The sequence below is a fragment of the Saccostrea echinata genome, unplaced genomic scaffold (genome assembly GCF_033153115.1).
Source record: "Saccostrea echinata isolate AGI-Se365-2 ecotype Australia unplaced genomic scaffold, CSIRO_AGI_Sech_v1 ptg000022l, whole genome shotgun sequence".
NCBI classification, from domain to species: Eukaryota; Metazoa; Mollusca; class Bivalvia; order Ostreida; family Ostreidae; genus Saccostrea; species Saccostrea echinata.
In genome coordinates, this window is record NW_026889771.1 from 4,380,722 (window position 1) to 4,399,982 (window position 19,261).

Sequence of the window (19,261 nt, forward strand, 5' to 3'; positions counted from 1 at the left end):
AGTCATGGATGTCCGGTACCAGCAGTGCCGAGTACAGTTGCGGATGTTAGCTGACAGACCCCACTCCTTTTGCGCCCCATTCATTCTAAGGCTAGCCAATATGTTATGATAACCTAATTTTAAAATTAACAATTAATATTTCCTCAATAATCTTGAATAGTACCAACCAAGAAAATACTTGTGTCACACCTTGTTGTATTATTAAAAATTTGCAAAATTGCAAAATTGCTCTGCTAGTTATGGCACGCCAAATTCACAAAAATTAGCTAAACATAGTTTCACAGTTGACGGACCGTAAACCATAGTTAACGATGTTAATCTATATTTCACATCTCTAAACCATATAGTTAACGCCTTAATCTATGTTTCACAAGTGTAAACTATACTTAACACCGAAAACAATCATTTGCGATGCAAAACATAGTTTATCTGATAAATACGGTTTCACGATTTGTAAACTATGGTTTGTGACGGTACATATTGTCGTTTTGTACATATTGTCGTAGGCGACAATATGTACCTATCCTCACTGCACATATTGTCGTCCATCGGTGCATATTGTCGCCGGCGACAATATGTACCGAGACGAGCTGTGACGGTACATATTGTCGTTTTGTACATATTGTCGTCGGCGACAATATGTACATACCAACACTGCACATATTGTCGTCCATCGGTACATATTGTTGCCGACTGAAAAGTTACATATGTACATATTGTCGCTGGCGACATTATGTGCCTCACCCTCACTGTACATATTGTCGCCACACAGATAATGCTGTTTAAAGATGTCTTTTGTTGTTTTTTGGTAGTTTTGTGAATGTAATTGGTGTGAAAATCACACTAACGTGTCTCATATGCTATTTCATGCAGCATGATTGTGACGGTACATTTTGTCGTCCTGTTCATATTGTCGCCGGCGACAATGTGTACACTGTACCTTCCCTCACTGCGCATATTGTCGTCCATCAGTATTATTGTATATGTTAAGTTAATTATTTAATAATGAAATTTTACCTGTGGACTAACTATATACAAGTTAGACAAACAGAATTTACCAAAGCAAAAAAAAAAAAAAAATCAAACCACCAAGCGAGGGGGGTGCTACATCTTTCTTTGGTGTTTGAGAAGATTTTTAAAGATTTTCTGTATATATTCCTATATAGAACTTTGATCACCCATTGTGGCCTCACATTACCCCTGGGGTCATGACTTGAACAGAATTGATTTTGTTTTTGTTTGTTGTTAAAATGTCCCTCTCGAGAATTTTTCATTCATATTGAGAGGTCACCACTTTCCGGTGGAGGGCTGCAAATTTAGACCTATACTCAGCACTCAGGATCATTGAGCAGTGAGGGATCTTTTTTGTGCCAACACCTCAAAATTGAACGTACGCTATGAAGCTTTCACATAAGTATCATACCCTCTGACCCAGTAGTTCTTGAAAAGAAGATTTTGAAAGATTTTTTTTTCTAAATATTCTATGAAAAACTTACATCATCAATTGTAGCCGCACCTATCCCCCGAGGGACATGATCTGCATAAAACTGAATCTAGCCTACATTTCTAATGAAGCTTTCTCACAAGTTTAAACTTTTCTGACACAATGGATGTTGAAAAGATTTTTAGAAGTCACTAACTTTTCACTTACTCTTCACTACTTCCCTTGAAAGAGGGCATGGCTCTTCATTTGAACAAACTTGAATCCCCTTTATCCACGGATGCAAGTGTGGCAAGTTTGGTTGAAATTAACCCAGTAGTTCTTGAGAAAAAGCTAAAATTATGAATAGTTTACAGACAGACTGACGGTCAGACAAAATGTGATCAGTAAAGCTCACTTGAACTTACCAGTTCAGGTGATCTAAAAATGTTATATTTTGCGTCATTCTTATATTATTATTAACAATAAATTATATTTATAATATGATATCGGCACATGATCGTATATAAGAATAACGCAAAAAATAATTTCCAAATAATCATTACTATTGAACAGAAAAGAAACATACCTGTATTCAATCTCCAAGTATATGTTACAAGAAAAAAAAGAATAGCTGATTTATCAGATATCTCAAGAATTACGGTATCTATATATGTCATAGTGATGTACATCAATCCTGGACACAATTTTCTGACCAAAAAGTTTTCTACCTACAGTATTGTGAGTAATGCTGTCTGTCTCCCTCCGTGCGTATGTGTGTTTGTCAATCTCTCTTTCTTTTCTCAAGTAAATATTCAGCAAAACAATATATCGACGACAATATATGCCTACCTTGACTGTACATATTGTCGCCGACGACAATATGTGCTTGTGCTTGACTGTACATTTTGTCGTTCATTATGCAGGAGGAAAATAAGGCTCGTCTCGGTACATATTGTCGCCGGCGACAATATGTACCGATGGACGACAATATGTGCAGTGAGGGTAGGTACATATTGTCGCCGACGACAATATGTACAAAACGACAATATGTACCGTCACACGAGCCTTATTTTTCTCCTGCATAATGGACGACAAAATGTACAGTCAAGCACCAGCACATATTGTCGTCGGCGACAATATGTACAGTCAAGGTCGGTATATATTGTCGTCGATATATTGTTTTGAAGAATATTTACTTGAGAAAAGAAAGGTAAATTGACAAACATACACTCGCACGAACGGAGACAGACAGCATTACTTACAATACTGTAGGGAGAAAACTTTTTGGTCAGAAAATTGTGTCCAGGATTGATGTACATCACTATGACATATCAAGATACCGTAATTCTTGAGATATCTGATAAATCAGCTATTCTTTTTTTTCTTGTAATATATATATGGAGATTCAATACAGGTATTTTTTTGTTCAGTAGTGATGATTATTTGGAAATTATTCTTATATACGATCATGTGCCGATATCATATTATAAATATAATTTATTGTTAATAATAATATAAGAATAACGCAAAAACTAACATTTTTAGATCACCTGAACTGGAAGTTCAAATGAGCTTTACTGATCACATTTTGTCTGACCGTCCGTCTGTCTGTAAACTATTCATAATTTCAGCTTCTTTTCAAGAACTACTGGGTCAATTTCAACACATTTTTACCAAAAACAAAATTTAAAAAAATCAATTTTGTTCAAGTCATGACCCCAGGGGTAATGTGGGGCCACAATGGGTGATCAAAGTTTTACATTGGAATATATACAGAAAATCTTTAAAAATCTTCTCAAACACCAAAGACCCAGACAGATGTAATACCCCCCCCACCCCCCACCCCCACCCCCTTTGGTTGGTGATTTGATTTTTTTTGTGCTTTGGTAAATTCTGTTTGTTTAACTTGTTTATACTTAGTCCACAGGTAAAATTTCATAATTAAATAATTAACTTAACATATACAATAACACTGATGGACGACAATATGCGCAGTGAGGGAAGGTACATATTGTCGCCGGCGACAATATGAACAGGACGACAAAATGTACCGTCACAATCACGCTGCAAGAAATAGCATACAAGACACGTCAGTGTGATTCTCACACCAATTACATTCACAAAACTACCAAAAAACAGCAAAAAAAACACCTTTAAACAACAATATCTGTGGGGCGACAATATGTACAGTGAGGGTGAGGCACATAATGTCGCCAGCGACAATATGTACGTATGTAACTTTTCAGTCGGCGACAATACGTGCAGTGAGGGTAGGTACATAAATATTGTCGCCAACGACAATATGTACAAAACGACAAATTGTACCGTCACATGGTTTACAACTCTAAACTATAGTTAACGTGTGTTAATTATAATTTACGGTTGTAAACTATAGTGTACAGGCACAGGCACTTGGGGTCTGGACCCCCCCCCCCTTTTCCATTTTTTTTTTCTTTTTAAATATGGAGTCGATTCACCTTTTTCCTATTTTTGTATTCTAATATGCACTATATGTTATCAACTCTTTTGTCTCTATATGCTGTTTTTAAATATACCGTTTTCGACTGATACATAAAAAGAGAGAAGGCTTGCAACTCTTTTCTCATCGTCTGCCTCACCTCGCTTAAACTTCGCCTGATTATTTATCGAAAGAATAAGAAAACATGGAATATGCATACATCAATAAATTCGTTATACATTCTTCTTTCTTTTCATATTTCCATTTAATTTTTATGTGCCCCCGATTTGTAAATATTTCGATTAAATCATCCGCATCTAGGGTAAATTTTGTTGATGTGCACCAGCTGGGACGGAAGTGCCCGGTATTTTCGGGTATCATCATTACATGTAATGAAACAAAACAAAAACTTTTTTGGTTACTCAATACTGAAGACAAAGAAACTCTTAATTCTGTGGGCAAATTCATAAATGATAACATGTAGTAGTCATACAGTTTTATATATAGTATTCCCTTTAACTGAAATAGTACAATATTATTGTTGAAATGAGTAATGTCATTTACAAGTTGTTATACTATCCATTGGCATATCTTTTCTTTATTATTGTAATAATTTCATACTTGTCTGTTATGGGCTCTAAATTAGAAAATAAATGTTCTGTTCTGTTCTGTTCTGTAATGTAATTCGGAACATTAAATGCGAGAAGGAAAACATCCCGAATTTTCTCTTCATATAACATGTAACGGTAAGTTCTGTGAATAACAAGATAACTTTAACTAGAAAAATTTTAATGGATGAAGATTATACTTTAAATAGACGACCTAGACAACCAAATTCCACAATATTGTTATTACAAAGCCTGGAATTTTTTTTTAATGCAGAACATTTATAAAGTTAGAGTTACCGTTATTGCACTTCCGTCCCAGCTGGTGCACATCAACAAAATTTACCCTAGATGCGGATGATTTAATCGAAATATTTACAAATCGGGGGCACATAAAAATTAAATGGAAATATGAAAAGAAAGAAGAATGTATAACGAATTTATTGATGTATGCATATTCCATGTTTTCTTATTCTTTCGATAAATAATCAGGCGAAGTTTAAGCGAGGTGAGGCAGACGATGAGAAAAGAGTTGCAAGCCTTCTCTCTTTTTATGTATCAGTCGAAAACGGTATATTTAAAAACAGCATATAGAGACAAAAGAGTTACATTATTGATAACATATAGTGCATATTAGAATACAAAAATAGGAAAAAGGTGAATCGACTCCATATTTAAAAAAAAAAAATGGAAAAGGGGGGGGGGGTCCAGACCCCAAGTGCCTGTGTGTACAGGGATATTTAAGGCGCCAAATTCACAAAATTGTGATAAATATAGTTTTACAGTTGAGAAATGCAGTTTAAAGCCAGAATCCATGATTTTGTGTCGGAGAGGCATAGTTTTCTGTAAAACTATATTTCACGGCTCTAAAGTATACTTTACGATCAAAACTATAGTTAACAATAGTATTGTCCGTAAATTATAGATATATAATTCTAGATACAGCATGATAAGATTTGGCTATACAACGATTTTTTTCATTGGTTGTTATATATATATTTTTTTTGTTGACATAAAAAGTAAATGTTCGTTCATTTTAAAGCAAATCTAGTTTTAAATTAAAAAAAAAAAAGAAAAAGAAAATGACAAGAAATTATTGATTAAAATTGATGTTTTATTTAAAAGAGAAAGATAGGGGGAAATGCATTTTGACAGTTTGTAATAAAAAATTTTCTTCATCAGCAACGGAATAAATCACTGACATTTATCCTTGCCGTCTTTCCAATCTTTTGCGCTGATCAAACAAAAATGACTGAGCATTGCTGGTATCAAGAGTTGCTGAAAGCTTGACTTATAAATTTAAGATTATTAAGAAGAGAAATTATTCAAGTAATTCTGTTTATATGTTTCGTTTTTATATAGAACTTACGACAATGACATACATTCAGTATTTCCTCTAGCGATTGGTGCCGCGACATTTTGAATTGAAACTATCGTTAATAGGTGTTTAGATTCATAAACTATATTTAACAACTCTTAACTATAGTTAACGAGTGTGAATTATAGTTTATGATGATAAACTATGATTGGCAAACGTGAATCGTAGTTTATCTCTCGAAACTATAGTTTACAATCGTAAGTATAGTTTACATCTGTTAAATACAGTTTATGAGTATCAATGACAGTTAACTATGGTTTACAACCGAAATCTATAATTATCGAATGTAAAACATAGTTTATCTGATAAATATTAGTTTCACGATTTATGAAACTATGATTAACAACTCTTAACTATGGTTAATGAATGTAAATTATAGTTTACAAATGAGACTCTATATTTATCAGTAAAATTTATTGTTAACGTTTATTTACAGACAGATAAACTTAGATTAGCATTCGTAAACTACACTTTACAACCGTTAAATATAGTTTTACAGATGAAAACTATAGTTAACGAATCGTTAACTATAGTTAACGGTTTGTAAACTATAGTTTACAATCTACAAACCTAGTTTATCAACTGTTAAACTATGTTTATCTAATTTTTGTGAATTTGGTGTGCCATAGCTAGTATTGCAAATTTATTTAGATTTAGCCCTTTAAACGGTTTTTCATGTGATTAGTTGAAACCTTATCAAAGTGAAAGTAAGACCGACTTTCACTTTTCTTTTCAAAACAAGCCTAACAGAAGCACGTGTGTGACATGATGACATCCAAAGAGGTATTCAATGATCAGATTTTTATTTTTCCTGTCACATCAATGAATATAAACGTAAACTTTGTTATTTTAGTGATGTGAAACCACAGGGCTGATTCTTGACCATGTTGACGTTCTAAACATTTTCATTATGATGAAAAAAATACTATACAGATCTCTGTTTTAGGCTTATTTCATTTTTTTGGTTGATATTATTAAAACATAGAATTAATTATAAAGAAAATATTTAAACTGTCCATTACCTGTGCGTGAAACATTGTATTTCTTGCTAAATTAAAAGTAATGCATGTACATATTTACTACTTTAATGAAAATAAGTATCATTATATAATTCATTTTCCTAGGTTTTATTGACAAGTGAAACAACAGGACAGCTGTGGAATGTCTGTGTCTGGGATGTTGAGTCAGGAACCAGTGTAGTCACATATAAAGGAGGGACAAGTGCCCCGCATGGCTTGGCTGTATTAGGACAACAATTTCTCATCAGTGCATCTCCCACAAAACCTGTGTTAACATTATGGCCACTTCATAAAAGGGTATCAGTTAATAAAGTTTACTGTTAAATTTTTCAGCCTCTTTCAAAAAAATTAGAATAACAGCACTGTATTACTTGAAAAGATAATTGAAGAAGGTCTTCATTATTGCTACCATCCTAATTGTTGACCTCTTTTGATTTACATTAGTTGTTTTAAATATTTAAGGTGCATTCATGTATACCCTTTGTAAAATTATATTGTACATGTAATGGTTTGGGCTGTGGATATCAGCCTGGCTAGCTCAGTTGGTAGAGCAATTGATGCACACCTGACTAGTGATGCAGGGTGCATGTGCCCAGTCCAGTCATTCATTTTCTCCCCTCCTACTACAATATAATCACTTTCTTAGATTTTCAACTTACTACAAATGCTAAAAACTTATTTACTGCCAATTCTAAAGCTGAAATAACAGTTGAATGATCTTCTTTTCTATAATATTAAACAGGACAACACATGTACCAAGATGGTTTGTCCGGGAACAGTATCGGCTGTGGCTGTCACAGAGGATGGGGCATACTGTGTCGCTGCCATAGCAGAGAAAATCTATATTTGGCAGGTAAAAAGTAGTTGTTAATGAATTTAGACTCTTTGACATATTAATGTTCTTATAAATATTAAAATTCTGCAAATGTTTTAGGTGAATGTTTGTGCCCATTTAGAGATTTCTAAGAGCATCTGAAAAATTTTATGTTGTGAAACAGTTCATGAAATTTGTTCTTTTATTGTATATCATTTACACACATATGTACAAACATATGACAATAGTTACACATATATATAATTGTTAGAGTTTTGAAAACAGATTTTTTTTCCCCAGACCTGTACAGGACGCCTACTTAGTGTATTAAGTAGACATTATCAGACCATTACATGTTTAAAGAGTTCCTCTGGTATAATTGTATCTGGTGGAGAAGACAGTCTTGTCATCGTGTGGTCACTGGGAAAGTAAGGTCACTTAATATAGATTCACAGCACATCAGAGCAATACCAATGAACTGTTTCTTTATAAATATAACAGTGTACAAAATTCTAGCAAGTTTAACAGGGCTGTTTTGTGAAAATAAATTAGGTCATAGGTGTAGAATTTAAGCTTTACAATGAAAGTTAAACAGAGATCAATTCTTATCTGTGTTATGTAGTAAAACTTCAAGTACTGCTCATTCACAATTTCTTACTTAATTGAATTAACTTTTCTGCTGACACATGTATGTGAATCTCTCTTCTGAATCTTTCAGAGCCCTTTGTGAACAATCAGAAAGCAGAGCCCCTGTGTCACCTGATCAGGTGTGGTCTAGTCACTCTCTCCCAGTCACAGACCTACATGTAGGGGTGGGAGGACACCTTGCTAGAGTTGTCTCCACCTCCCTTGATCAGACTTGTAGACTGTATGATGTCAACAGTGGAGAGGTTCTTTGTACTTTTGTGTTCGAGGTGGGCATGTGTTCTGTTGCATTGGATCCAGCAGAGTTCAGGTTATTTGCTGGGAGCAGCACAGGTTCCATATATGCTGTCAATTTATTTGAAAAAGTAAGTTTTGTGCATTTGCAAAGTATGTTTCATAAGCAGTAGATAATATGTAATTATTCTACTTTATAGGGTAAAGAAATTTCCTAAAACCTAATTACATCAGTTTTTTCATATGGAAATATGATAATTTTATTAATAAATGAGTATAAATTGAACATTACATAATGGATTTGTATTATTTTTTATACAGTGCCAACAATTTTATTTTCAAAAAAAAAAATTGACAGCAAAAAATATTTTTTACAGCCAGTGAGAAGAGAGCGACACATCACTGAAAACAGAGACGACAAAACTTGTCAGAGATTTGATGGTCATGAGTAAGTAGCCTCCAACAAAAAAAAATGTACAAAAGAGATAGATTATCTAATTCTAAAACACATGAAAGTTTCACAATTTATGTATCATAATCAGTGTTCCAGCTAGGATCTGAAAATGGAAGGGTGCAAGAGGAGGGCACTTTTTCGCCACGTACCTTTTGTCGCGAGCTTTTGTTACATAGGTGTATCTCATTACTTCACCCTTATAATAATGAACTCTTTCAAATATTAATTTATTTAACCTTATTGATTTGAAAGATATATATATAAACACACATTAGGCCTAATCTATAGTTAGTATATAAATTAACATATAAAAAAAAGAATTTAAAAAATCCTTTGTTGTTCTTTTTAAATCATTTTCTATTCTTATTTCCTATTTTAAAAAACAGAACCATAATTCTTATAAACTAGCTGGTGTCTCACATTATTCAGTGCAGTACATGTGCTACATGTGATTGGGTCTGTTTTTGGCAAATGTATAAAATATGGATACAGTATTTGTAGGTTATAAGTAACATATTAGTACTAGTATTAAACTTACAATTTAAAGCCAATATCTTTTTTGCTTGTTTTATCATATTGGTCATGTTATTGGCAGATAATTAATTAAATTAAGATTTTAAACTTCTGCAATGAAATAGAACACATTTAATATGTACATATGATATCTGTACCCAATCTCATAAAATACCTTCCAGAGTGTCAAAAATCATAATTAAGGAGAAAATAAATGAATGTTTATACTTGTTTCTGTGCTATTAAATATTGAATTCCTTCTTTTTTTCAGAAAAAAACGTCAAGAATTTATAAATAAGAAGTGAAGGTCAATGTTAATTCTATTTTCACTTCGTGATTTATTTTTAGAATGCTATAATAATAATACAATACTCTTGTTTTTAATAATTAAAACAGATAGCTTGGACATTCTCAAAGTATTTCAGCTTTTAACCCCTATTCAGACTGTCAAGTGATCAAAGCATTATTATTAATGCCTGGCAATTTAAAAACCTCAATGAATTGTCACTCAGCATCAATCTTGGTTTTACTTTTTTTGCTTTTTTTATTTTAGGACCTACGATTTTGAAATTGTTTTTAACACAAGTTCAGTTGTAACTGTATATTGTTGTTGTGCTAGAAAACGAGTGGATTGTCTGTGTATAACAATGGATGGATGTCAGCTGGTGTCTGGTTCACATGACCACAAAGTCAAAATCTGGGATATATTTAGTGGACAGTGTCTGAGAACAATAGAACACAAAGGTAACAAGAACATTTTTCATTCAGCTTTTTAAGCAGTTTCAATTTCATGATATACTCATGCATAGTTTTATATACATATTTACTAAATTTTGATTCCTTATTAGTCCCGTACCGGTGAAACCGGAAAGGACTATAGGTTTCCTCTGAGTATGTCCGTCTGTCTGTCTAGCTGTCCGTCTGTCTGTCTGTCTGTTTGTCCCTCTGTCTGTCTGTCCCACTAGGTTTTCCGCACTTTTTTTTCTAAACGCTTGCAGATATTGAGCTGATTTTTGGTATGTGAGTGTATCTTGATGAGTTACAGATCATCAAGTTTGCATTTCGTTCCACTTCAGTGATTTTTGACGGAATTACGACCTTTTCAATTTTTCAGGGTTTTCCGCAATAAGTATTCATCATGTACACCTTTATGTAACTTTCATCTGAATGTATAGTGTACTTGGATATATGATTTGCAAACAGGTCCAGTGACAAACACGTTACTAACCATGGTCCCTCCTGGAATTGTAAACCCGGACATGAAGTGTACGCTTCCCCTCCGGCCGTTCCAAAGAGTGTTCCATTCTGATGCCCAGGAAGAGAATAGCGAGGTCACATTGAATGTCCACCTCAATAACACTGAACAAGAGGTAAGACTGAAGTTTCGGGAAGTTCAATTCTTGTATGTTGGATTATAAATTGATTATTGATTTGTACTTTTTATGTTATGAATTAATAAAAGATATTGATAATTTTGATTATTAAATGCATTTTTTTGAAATAGTAAAATAATAGTAAAACGTAATTTGTATGAACATGGATAAACATTTAGTGAATGCATTCACAGTTATAAGTTTTTAGGGGCTTCCCTGGCAACATTTTTAACAATTCTTTGTGAAAATATATGGTTGTAACAATAAACTCAGATATAATGAATTTATGGAATAAGCAAGTTGATTTTATGTTCCATAAAGGGTAAGAATAACAAAATTTACATCTTTTATAACAAATTTGAAGGGTCCCAGTAATTAAAAGTATTGAATTAAAACTTTTTAGCTCACCTAAGCATTCAAGTTAGCTTTTCTGATCGAGGAGTGTCCAGCATCCGCCTGTCGTCTGTTGTGTGTCATCTGTCCTCTGTAAACCTTTCACTTTTCAACTTCTTCTCTAGAACCACTTTGCCAGTTTCAATCAAATTTGACACAAAGCATCAATAGATGAAAGGAATTCAAGTTTTTTTTTTTCTTCAAACCAGGGGTCATGCCCTCTTTCAAGAGGATATTATTAAGAATTCTGTAAATGTATTATGTTTATCATGCACAATATTTGACAGATATTGATTTTTTAACAAGTTAGCATAGATTTGATTTAGCTCTTCTTGAATGTGCTATATTATAGGATTATTGAATTTATATTGATGAATATTGGCACTCTTTGGCTGTACAAATGCACAAGCTTGTGAAGTTTTAATTATATTCCCTGAGGTTAGAGTTGAGGGGAAATCATAGATCCTTACACATACGCATGAGTACTGGAAAAAAATCTTCTCCAAACCAGCAGGACCATGTTGATTGTATTGATACTGAAGCAGATCCCAGTGTTGGGTTGATTTAACTTTGAATAAATAGTAACTCCTTTAGGTCTAAATTTTGTTCCACAACATAGAGATCAAAAATGAAAACATATATGAAATTAAAGAAGGAATTTTTTTTTTAAATCTGCTTGGCCAAAGCAACAAAGGTAAGCATTGTGGCCCATGGGCCTCTTGTTTTGTTAATAATTTATTAATGATAGTTTACTAAGATATCACATATCATTGTTAGTATTGAATGGTATTTTGGGATATGGTTTGATATATTATTCTGAGGGTAATCTTTTTACAGGAAGAAGAAGATATTTTAAGACCCAACTCAGAAATTCTTTTGGATCTTAAATACAGATCAAAGGAACCTGAGGTAATGATTCACATGATTCACTTACATTGTACTTATTCTCTAACACAAAAGTCTCCTTTGAGGCAGTCCAGTTTTGCTTTGGGGGAATAATTATTGGAATACTTATTTGATATAATTTCTCAATAAATTCTTCAAGTGCATAAGATATAGAAGTTTCTTGCATCTCAGAAAATCTTTGTTTTTTTTCTTATTAAACCCTATATGGATAAAAAAAAAAATGTGACCAGAAAGGGAGCTTACTCCATAGCTCACTAGAGATGATAAATACCTGATAGTGGAAAACTGTATGATTTTGCATTTCAAAATTAAACAAATCTTTTCTCTCTCTCTTTCTTTTAATGTAGATTATGGATACAGATGACATTTCGTCCCAGGAAGTGAATAGAAGAATACAGATGGCTAATGATTCTTCAGATCTTTTAAAACTTAAAAATGCTAATAAAGAATTATTTCACTTTGCTGTTAGTACTCTATTAAAGAGTAAAGACAAATAAACTAATGTTTACTTTCATATTTCTTTCTTTCTTGTTTGCTTTTTGTTGTTTTTTTAAAGGCTTGCTGAAATTAATTCTACGTTTAAAAAAAAATTTAAGAACCTATGAGGGAGGGAATAAAAATTAAACAAACAAAAATTTCAAACAAATGAGTATTTACTATTTTACATGAATCAAAATATTATAAGTAAAAATATATATAATATAATAATTTGTGCATAATGTAGGCTTACCAGAATACAATTACAAATTTGTTTTTTCAAAGTGCCAATGGTATTTCTCTGAAACCTTCATGCGCAGGTTACATTTAACTAAAATATTATATATTAATCTAGATCCAGCATAAAACTGTTTCTGATCCCATTTGGATAAATAAAAGCCCTGTATTGTGCATCTTGGTTGATATGTTTTCTTGAGTGAGGACATTGAAAGGAGGAGGCATGTGGTAATTGAGCAGATTGTTTGCCCACTGTGGCTTAAAAATGTGCATGGTTAGTAAAACACATGTCTAATGTTCCTGGGTTCCAGGTTCAAATCCGTTGCATTTTCTCCCTTCCTTTTAAACATTTACTGATTGTCTGCATGGTCTTCTACAATTTCTTCCTTTTTATTACATTCAGCTCTTAACCTTAATTATGAGAGGCCTGAGAACTAAGTTATGAGTCTAATTAAGTTTGTAGCTTTAAGACCCACATATCCTACAGGGGAAAAGTATGGGTGCCTTTGAGGACAATACATTTAGGGAGCTAGAGGAATGATCAGTACAATTTCAGGTAGATTTATTCAGCAGAGACCAAAGCAATTAATGTTTGCCTAGGGTTCAGGGGATGTGGTTTGAATTCTTGTCTAGACTAGTACATATGGTAGGTTTTTAAAGTATTTTTGAGGTGTTTTCTGATATCAAAATATATGAAAAATTCTATTTTTTTAGATGAATAATTGATTCTACAATATTAAAAACGTTTATATCAGTATAAATATGACCAGGGACCTATATACTAGTAATAATATACACTAGTATATTAGGTCCCTGATATGATTGAATATTTTCTAATATGATCAGATTTTTTATTTGATTAAAAAATTAACAAACCATTTTCTGAAGAGTTATATCAAAAATATGCTTTTTGAGATCAGAAAATAACAAAAAATGAATATTTCCTAAAATAAGTAATCTTTTTAGAAAATATTGCTTTTTGAGATCAGAAAATAACAAAAAACGAATATTTCCTAAAATAAGTAATCTTTTTAGAAAATATTTTTTTATATATATATATATAGATTCTGCTTGGTTTTTAAGTCAAATAATCATTTTTTGATATCTGGAAAATAAATATTTAAAAAATTACTTTCTAAAACATATATATAAACCTCATAGGTCTGTCACATTTCTCCCTTTCTGTTACCTTGAATTCAAATATTTAAGGTCAGGTAGTTTAAAATTGGGGGGGGGGGGGCTGTGGCTGTTGTAATTAAAGTTATCAACACTTATTTTTATCAGGTGTATGATTAAGCTGTAAATCATACTCACTGATCTGAATCAGATTGATGAATTATTCAAAGTAATATTTGATTTTATTATGGTCAAAAATATTTTTTTAAAAACATTTTAATGATTTTAGACAAAATGAATTTTGAATTAAATGAATTACTCTTGGTCTGAAGGACTATTTCCTCTTATTAGACTATCCATATTATCTGGTCACGTTCATTGGGAACTAGTCAAACGGGTATTTACATCGTTCACCAATGAGAAGTTAGGTTGAAAAAACAGAACGTTGACTGAAACGTGATCATTTTGCTATTGTGTAACAATCCAAAAAGAAGAGGGACTTAAATGCGTGAGTATATAACAGTTAGACTTTTAGAGACGTGTATTTCCCTGGTATAAAATTGTAATTTTTGAAAGTATTTTTATTTTTAGCGATTGTGTTGTCATTGTACAATATGCATCCTAGGGCTAGCGCCAAATGATCAGACGATAACAACAATGACATGTGCATTTTCAATGTTATTCATAATGTTTTATGATAAGTTTGAAGTAACATTGTTTCCCATTTTATGCAGATTAAGTTTTGTTTATTAGATTCTTTGATACACACTGTTGTCGCAGTACTTATCTATTAATTTCTATTCCTTCATTTGTTCATGCTGGTTTTTATCATGTTTATAAGCAAAACAACATTTACCGTAGAAAGTTAAATAGGGTTGATAATTCATGAGTACATTTTGTAGTCTGGCTTGCATGAAAAAAAGAGGTGCATTCATAATCTGATTTATGTATTTTAATTGTTTTTTTCAATTTTACATATCTACAATTATTGCAGCAAAAAACATGTTTTTTCTGTTACCATATTTTTCTCTATATCCTTGACAAAATGACCCTTCATTTTAACAAATTTAAGTTGAGTCCCGTTCAAGACCTAAAGATGTTTGGTTGAAATTCACTAGCCGAAGAAGAAGATTATAGTGTGAAAAGTTTATATGAGAAATATCAATATGGACAGACTTTGAAGCAATATCAGCAGGATCATAATAATGTAAATTCATAACTTCTGAATATCACACTGCCTTTATTATAATGAAGACATGTTTAATTAGGGCAATTTTCCATGTACTGTAATTTAATCACTTTTTATTTGCAAGAATTTTATTTTGATATTTTCGCATAACAGGGTTGGCAAAAAACTGGGAAATACTCATATTTCCCAGGACGGTGGGAAATACTGGTAATTACCGGGAATTACTGGTATTTCCCGGGAAATACTGGGAAATAAGAAATAGCTACATATTTCATTCATATTGACATCTTATTGGCTAAGATATCTACCTGGTATCACTGTCCCTGATTTAAAAAAATTTCCAAGTAATTCATTTATATAATTATAAAACGGTATATTCATATACCAGTCATGAGTGTCATTTGTTTGATGCTTTAGTCAGCTGGAGTCTATAAAGGTCCATGAAATGAACCCAAAGATCCCAATTGGTTTTTTAAGTAACTAAAAAAGGATCTAAGAAAATTCTTAAATGTAGAGTATGGTAAAAATATCTTTCTTTCTTCATTATTGTTATTTTAAGCTTTTGAGCTTATCAGTCTGTACATGTACAATATGATACAAACAGATACAGTACAGAAATTGATAATAATATCAAACCTAAGAAGAAGCCTTTCAATTCTACCCAAGGTAATTATCTCTCAAAACAGGAGCACAAAACTGTCCAGAGCAATTTGTTAAAACAACATGATTGTTTGTAATAACTCCAGTGTTTATAGAAGGATTAAAATGAGTTTGTTTTGTTCTTGGATTTATAATTAATAACCTTAATAATTTTACAAAACTGAAAAGAAACTTGATTTGGAAAACTTCAGTTTCACATAGCCAGGGAAATGTTTCAGAATGCTTATGGGTATGGGACCTGGAGTAGTGATACATTCTGAATATGTTAAATTGCAATTTGAGACATATTCAATATTATTCATCTTCTGTTTTTATGTTAATTTTATTTTTGAATTTTGTATAAGATTGAATGAATTAAAGAAATAAAAATCTTTAACTTTATATTTCCCAGTATTTCCCAATATTTCCCAGTTTAGACAAAATTTGTAGTATTTCCCCAGACGGGAAATACCGGTATTTAACACTGGTAATTCCCACCACTGGTATTTCCCGGCCAACCCTGTCGCATAATCATATCTGCGAGTGTAAATTTCATTCTTGCATTTAATTTTATTATATAGAACAATAATCAAGGTTTGTGGAAATTATTTGTTGCTTCTTCTTCTTCTTCCAAGTAACTGCAAACCTCCTCTGGAGTATTATCGCAGACTTTATTTGCTCCGCATGCCCAGCAGAAGCGTGCCGTTAAAATAGCTTATAAATACCAAACAACTATCTTGCAAAAATAATGTTGCGAAAAATTGGTGATCATCAGTATTGTCAAAATAATGATAACTGGAACATTATTTGTGTTTTTTATAAATACATGTATAAATAATAGTAAATTAGAAATCACCATGATAAACAACAAATGGTTGTAGTTTGATTTTAAGCATTTTTTTTTTTTTAACCAAAAAACTGGAAAGTTAACAGATATTTTTTTGGTGATTGCACAATATGCATCTTTATAACATTGTTTATTTAGTAGGAATATTAAAATTTAAAATATTTTGATCGCGCATTTCTTTTTTTTTCCCAAATTAAAAAGATCTGAAAGACCCATTTTTGGTCCAGCCCTTTTATTGATTTTGTACAGATTGCCCATATAGATAGAGTGCACATTTGTTGGAAACCAGCCAAGCACGTACTCTGCACTTTTTATACACTTTACCAAGGGTCAGGAAACAGAACAATCTGTGTCCTTCGGAAGCAAAATCGATTTACCAGTATTTAATTTTTTATGAATGTTTTGTATCATATTGTCAAAAGATTGACATATTTTACATTAAAATTGCATTAATAATATTTCCTAACTAGTACTTTGCAGATTTACTCTACACTTGAAGATTTGATGTATGTTTTTGGTTAATTTATTACATATGTATACAATCTGTAGAACTTGTGTGCATTGAATCCCAGGTTGAATGATTTAGAGCATTTCATTTTTTCCAAAGGTAACCATAAGTCTTTAATTCAATACTTGCACAGAAGCATACTACCAGACATTGTTTTGGATGCTTATTCTGACTCTGTTTTCAGAATGAGTGACAAGTTAAGCAAATCATTTCTCCGAAAGTACTCGTAGAGTCATTGGATAGATGCAAGCAGATTTCTTCAAGTCTCTCATTAACATTCCTGTATATTTCAGATAAATGAACAGGTTTAAATTTTAAGAGCAGGTTCTATCCAATGAAACTTTAAGCCATGAATGATGCAAGTAAGGAATATAAGAATATTCTCTTGTTTACATGCAGCCTTTATTTTCACAATGAGTAACCATGCAGATGGAATCAAGGCTGTCAGAATATGTGGGGGGATCACAGTTGTACCCTCCTTTATAAACAAAAGCTCATTTCATTTTTGAAACAAAAAAAATTCTTGAACATTACTTTGATGTTGAAAGTTATGATGCTAGATTTTGTTTATTTTATATTTAAAAGAATGACTTTAAGAATGCACCAGAACTCACCAAAATGGTGCCAATTTATGAAATATTTCTGGCTCAGAGGAGGAGGACCTCATCTTCCCCTCTCCCAGACCCTTTTCTGCACCCCCTCCCCTTTCCAGAATTCTGGTGACAGCCATGGGAATATTTTGTTTCTGGAGTAACTGTTAGGACTATTTGGTTCAAAGTTTTATGGTTTTAAATTTGTGCATCTGAGGTAATAAAAGTCTAGATTGAGATGTGTCAGATAAATTGATCATTTATTTGGTATTAGAGTTTATGACTGTTTTTATCGAAGTGAGCTTTGTAATATACCCGTATCATTCAAGAAAATGATTTAGTTTCCATTTAATTTCATGGCATGTGGTTTAATTATTGTACTCTTAAATAATGGAATAATCATATCATATTTACAAATAAGGGCTATTATTGATTAACATAAGGAGAACCATTTGCATCCAGTGATGTTGTTGGTATTAATATCAGAGAGAGAATACCAGCCTGAGAAAAGAACACTGCTGTCGATCTCAAGGAAAGTTATCAAGAGCAAATTACATGGGCTTGTAAAATAGTACAGCTTTTCATATTTTTCAAGAATTCCAAATTTCACGATTTTGCCCAAGAATTCCAAATTTCAAGCTTGATTTTATATATTGAATCTTATATACACATCTTTTTATAATGTTCAAATTGTCACAATTTGAACATTATAAAAAGATGTGTATATAAGATTCAATGTCTATGTGATTAAGTTATAATTCGCTCAAAAGTCAGGCTGAGCTAAAAAAAAATTCCGTTAGGCTTGTATTTTCTTTGACATCAACTGAGAAGGCATTGGAATGAACAAACATTTCACTGCTTGGGTAGATAATAGTGAGAATGATCAAGTCTAAGTGTTTGAAAAGTGTAACTTTTAGCTGTGACAATTTTATGACCAATATACTGTGTTTATGCCTTGCGTTTACCTACCCTAAATCAAATTCACAGTAATAAAAAAGAAAATCTCAAAAGTGTACATGTGCTAAAGTTCATGCTTGAAAATAATTTTATTACAATTGCAAAAATGTGGATAATGATTGTATTGGTTAGTAACTAATTTAAGTGTTTCATGGAGAAAAATACAAATTCAGACAGAAAATAAATGTAGGGAAATGTGAAATACACTTTTTAAGAAGTAAATGATTGAAAGATTGGAAGGAAGTAGACATCACACTTTTCCTGTTTTGGTACAACAATTAACTGACTTGTATGACAACTAGGTACTTATTATTGCATACTGATATATATGGAAGTGTAAAGCAGAAAAATCAACGGAGCAAATGTCTGGCTGATTATTTTAATTTTACTTTCGCAAAACAAGGCTTTGAGGTGAATAAATTTATCCAAACATGGTAAGATTTACCCAGGCAGAATTAAAATTAATCCATGATTGCCAATAAATAA

At 32.1% G+C, this 19,261-nt stretch overlaps 1 protein-coding gene across 1 annotated transcript; it reads left to right on the forward strand.

Moving 5' to 3' along the window:
- The first annotated feature begins 6,575 nt into the window (after positions 1-6,575).
- On the forward strand, positions 6,576-12,729 carry LOC133190259 (WD repeat-containing protein 18-like). Its single transcript, XM_061325770.1, has 10 exons — positions 6,576-6,647; positions 6,989-7,180; positions 7,626-7,736; positions 7,998-8,125; positions 8,416-8,707; positions 8,954-9,024; positions 10,163-10,287; positions 10,747-10,913; positions 12,147-12,218; positions 12,563-12,729. The coding sequence occupies exons 1-10, from the start codon at positions 6,630-6,632 to the stop codon at positions 12,710-12,712; spliced, it is 1,326 nt and encodes a 441-aa protein (XP_061181754.1). The 5' UTR covers positions 6,576-6,629; the 3' UTR covers positions 12,713-12,729.
- The last annotated feature ends 6,532 nt before the right edge of the window (positions 12,730-19,261 follow it).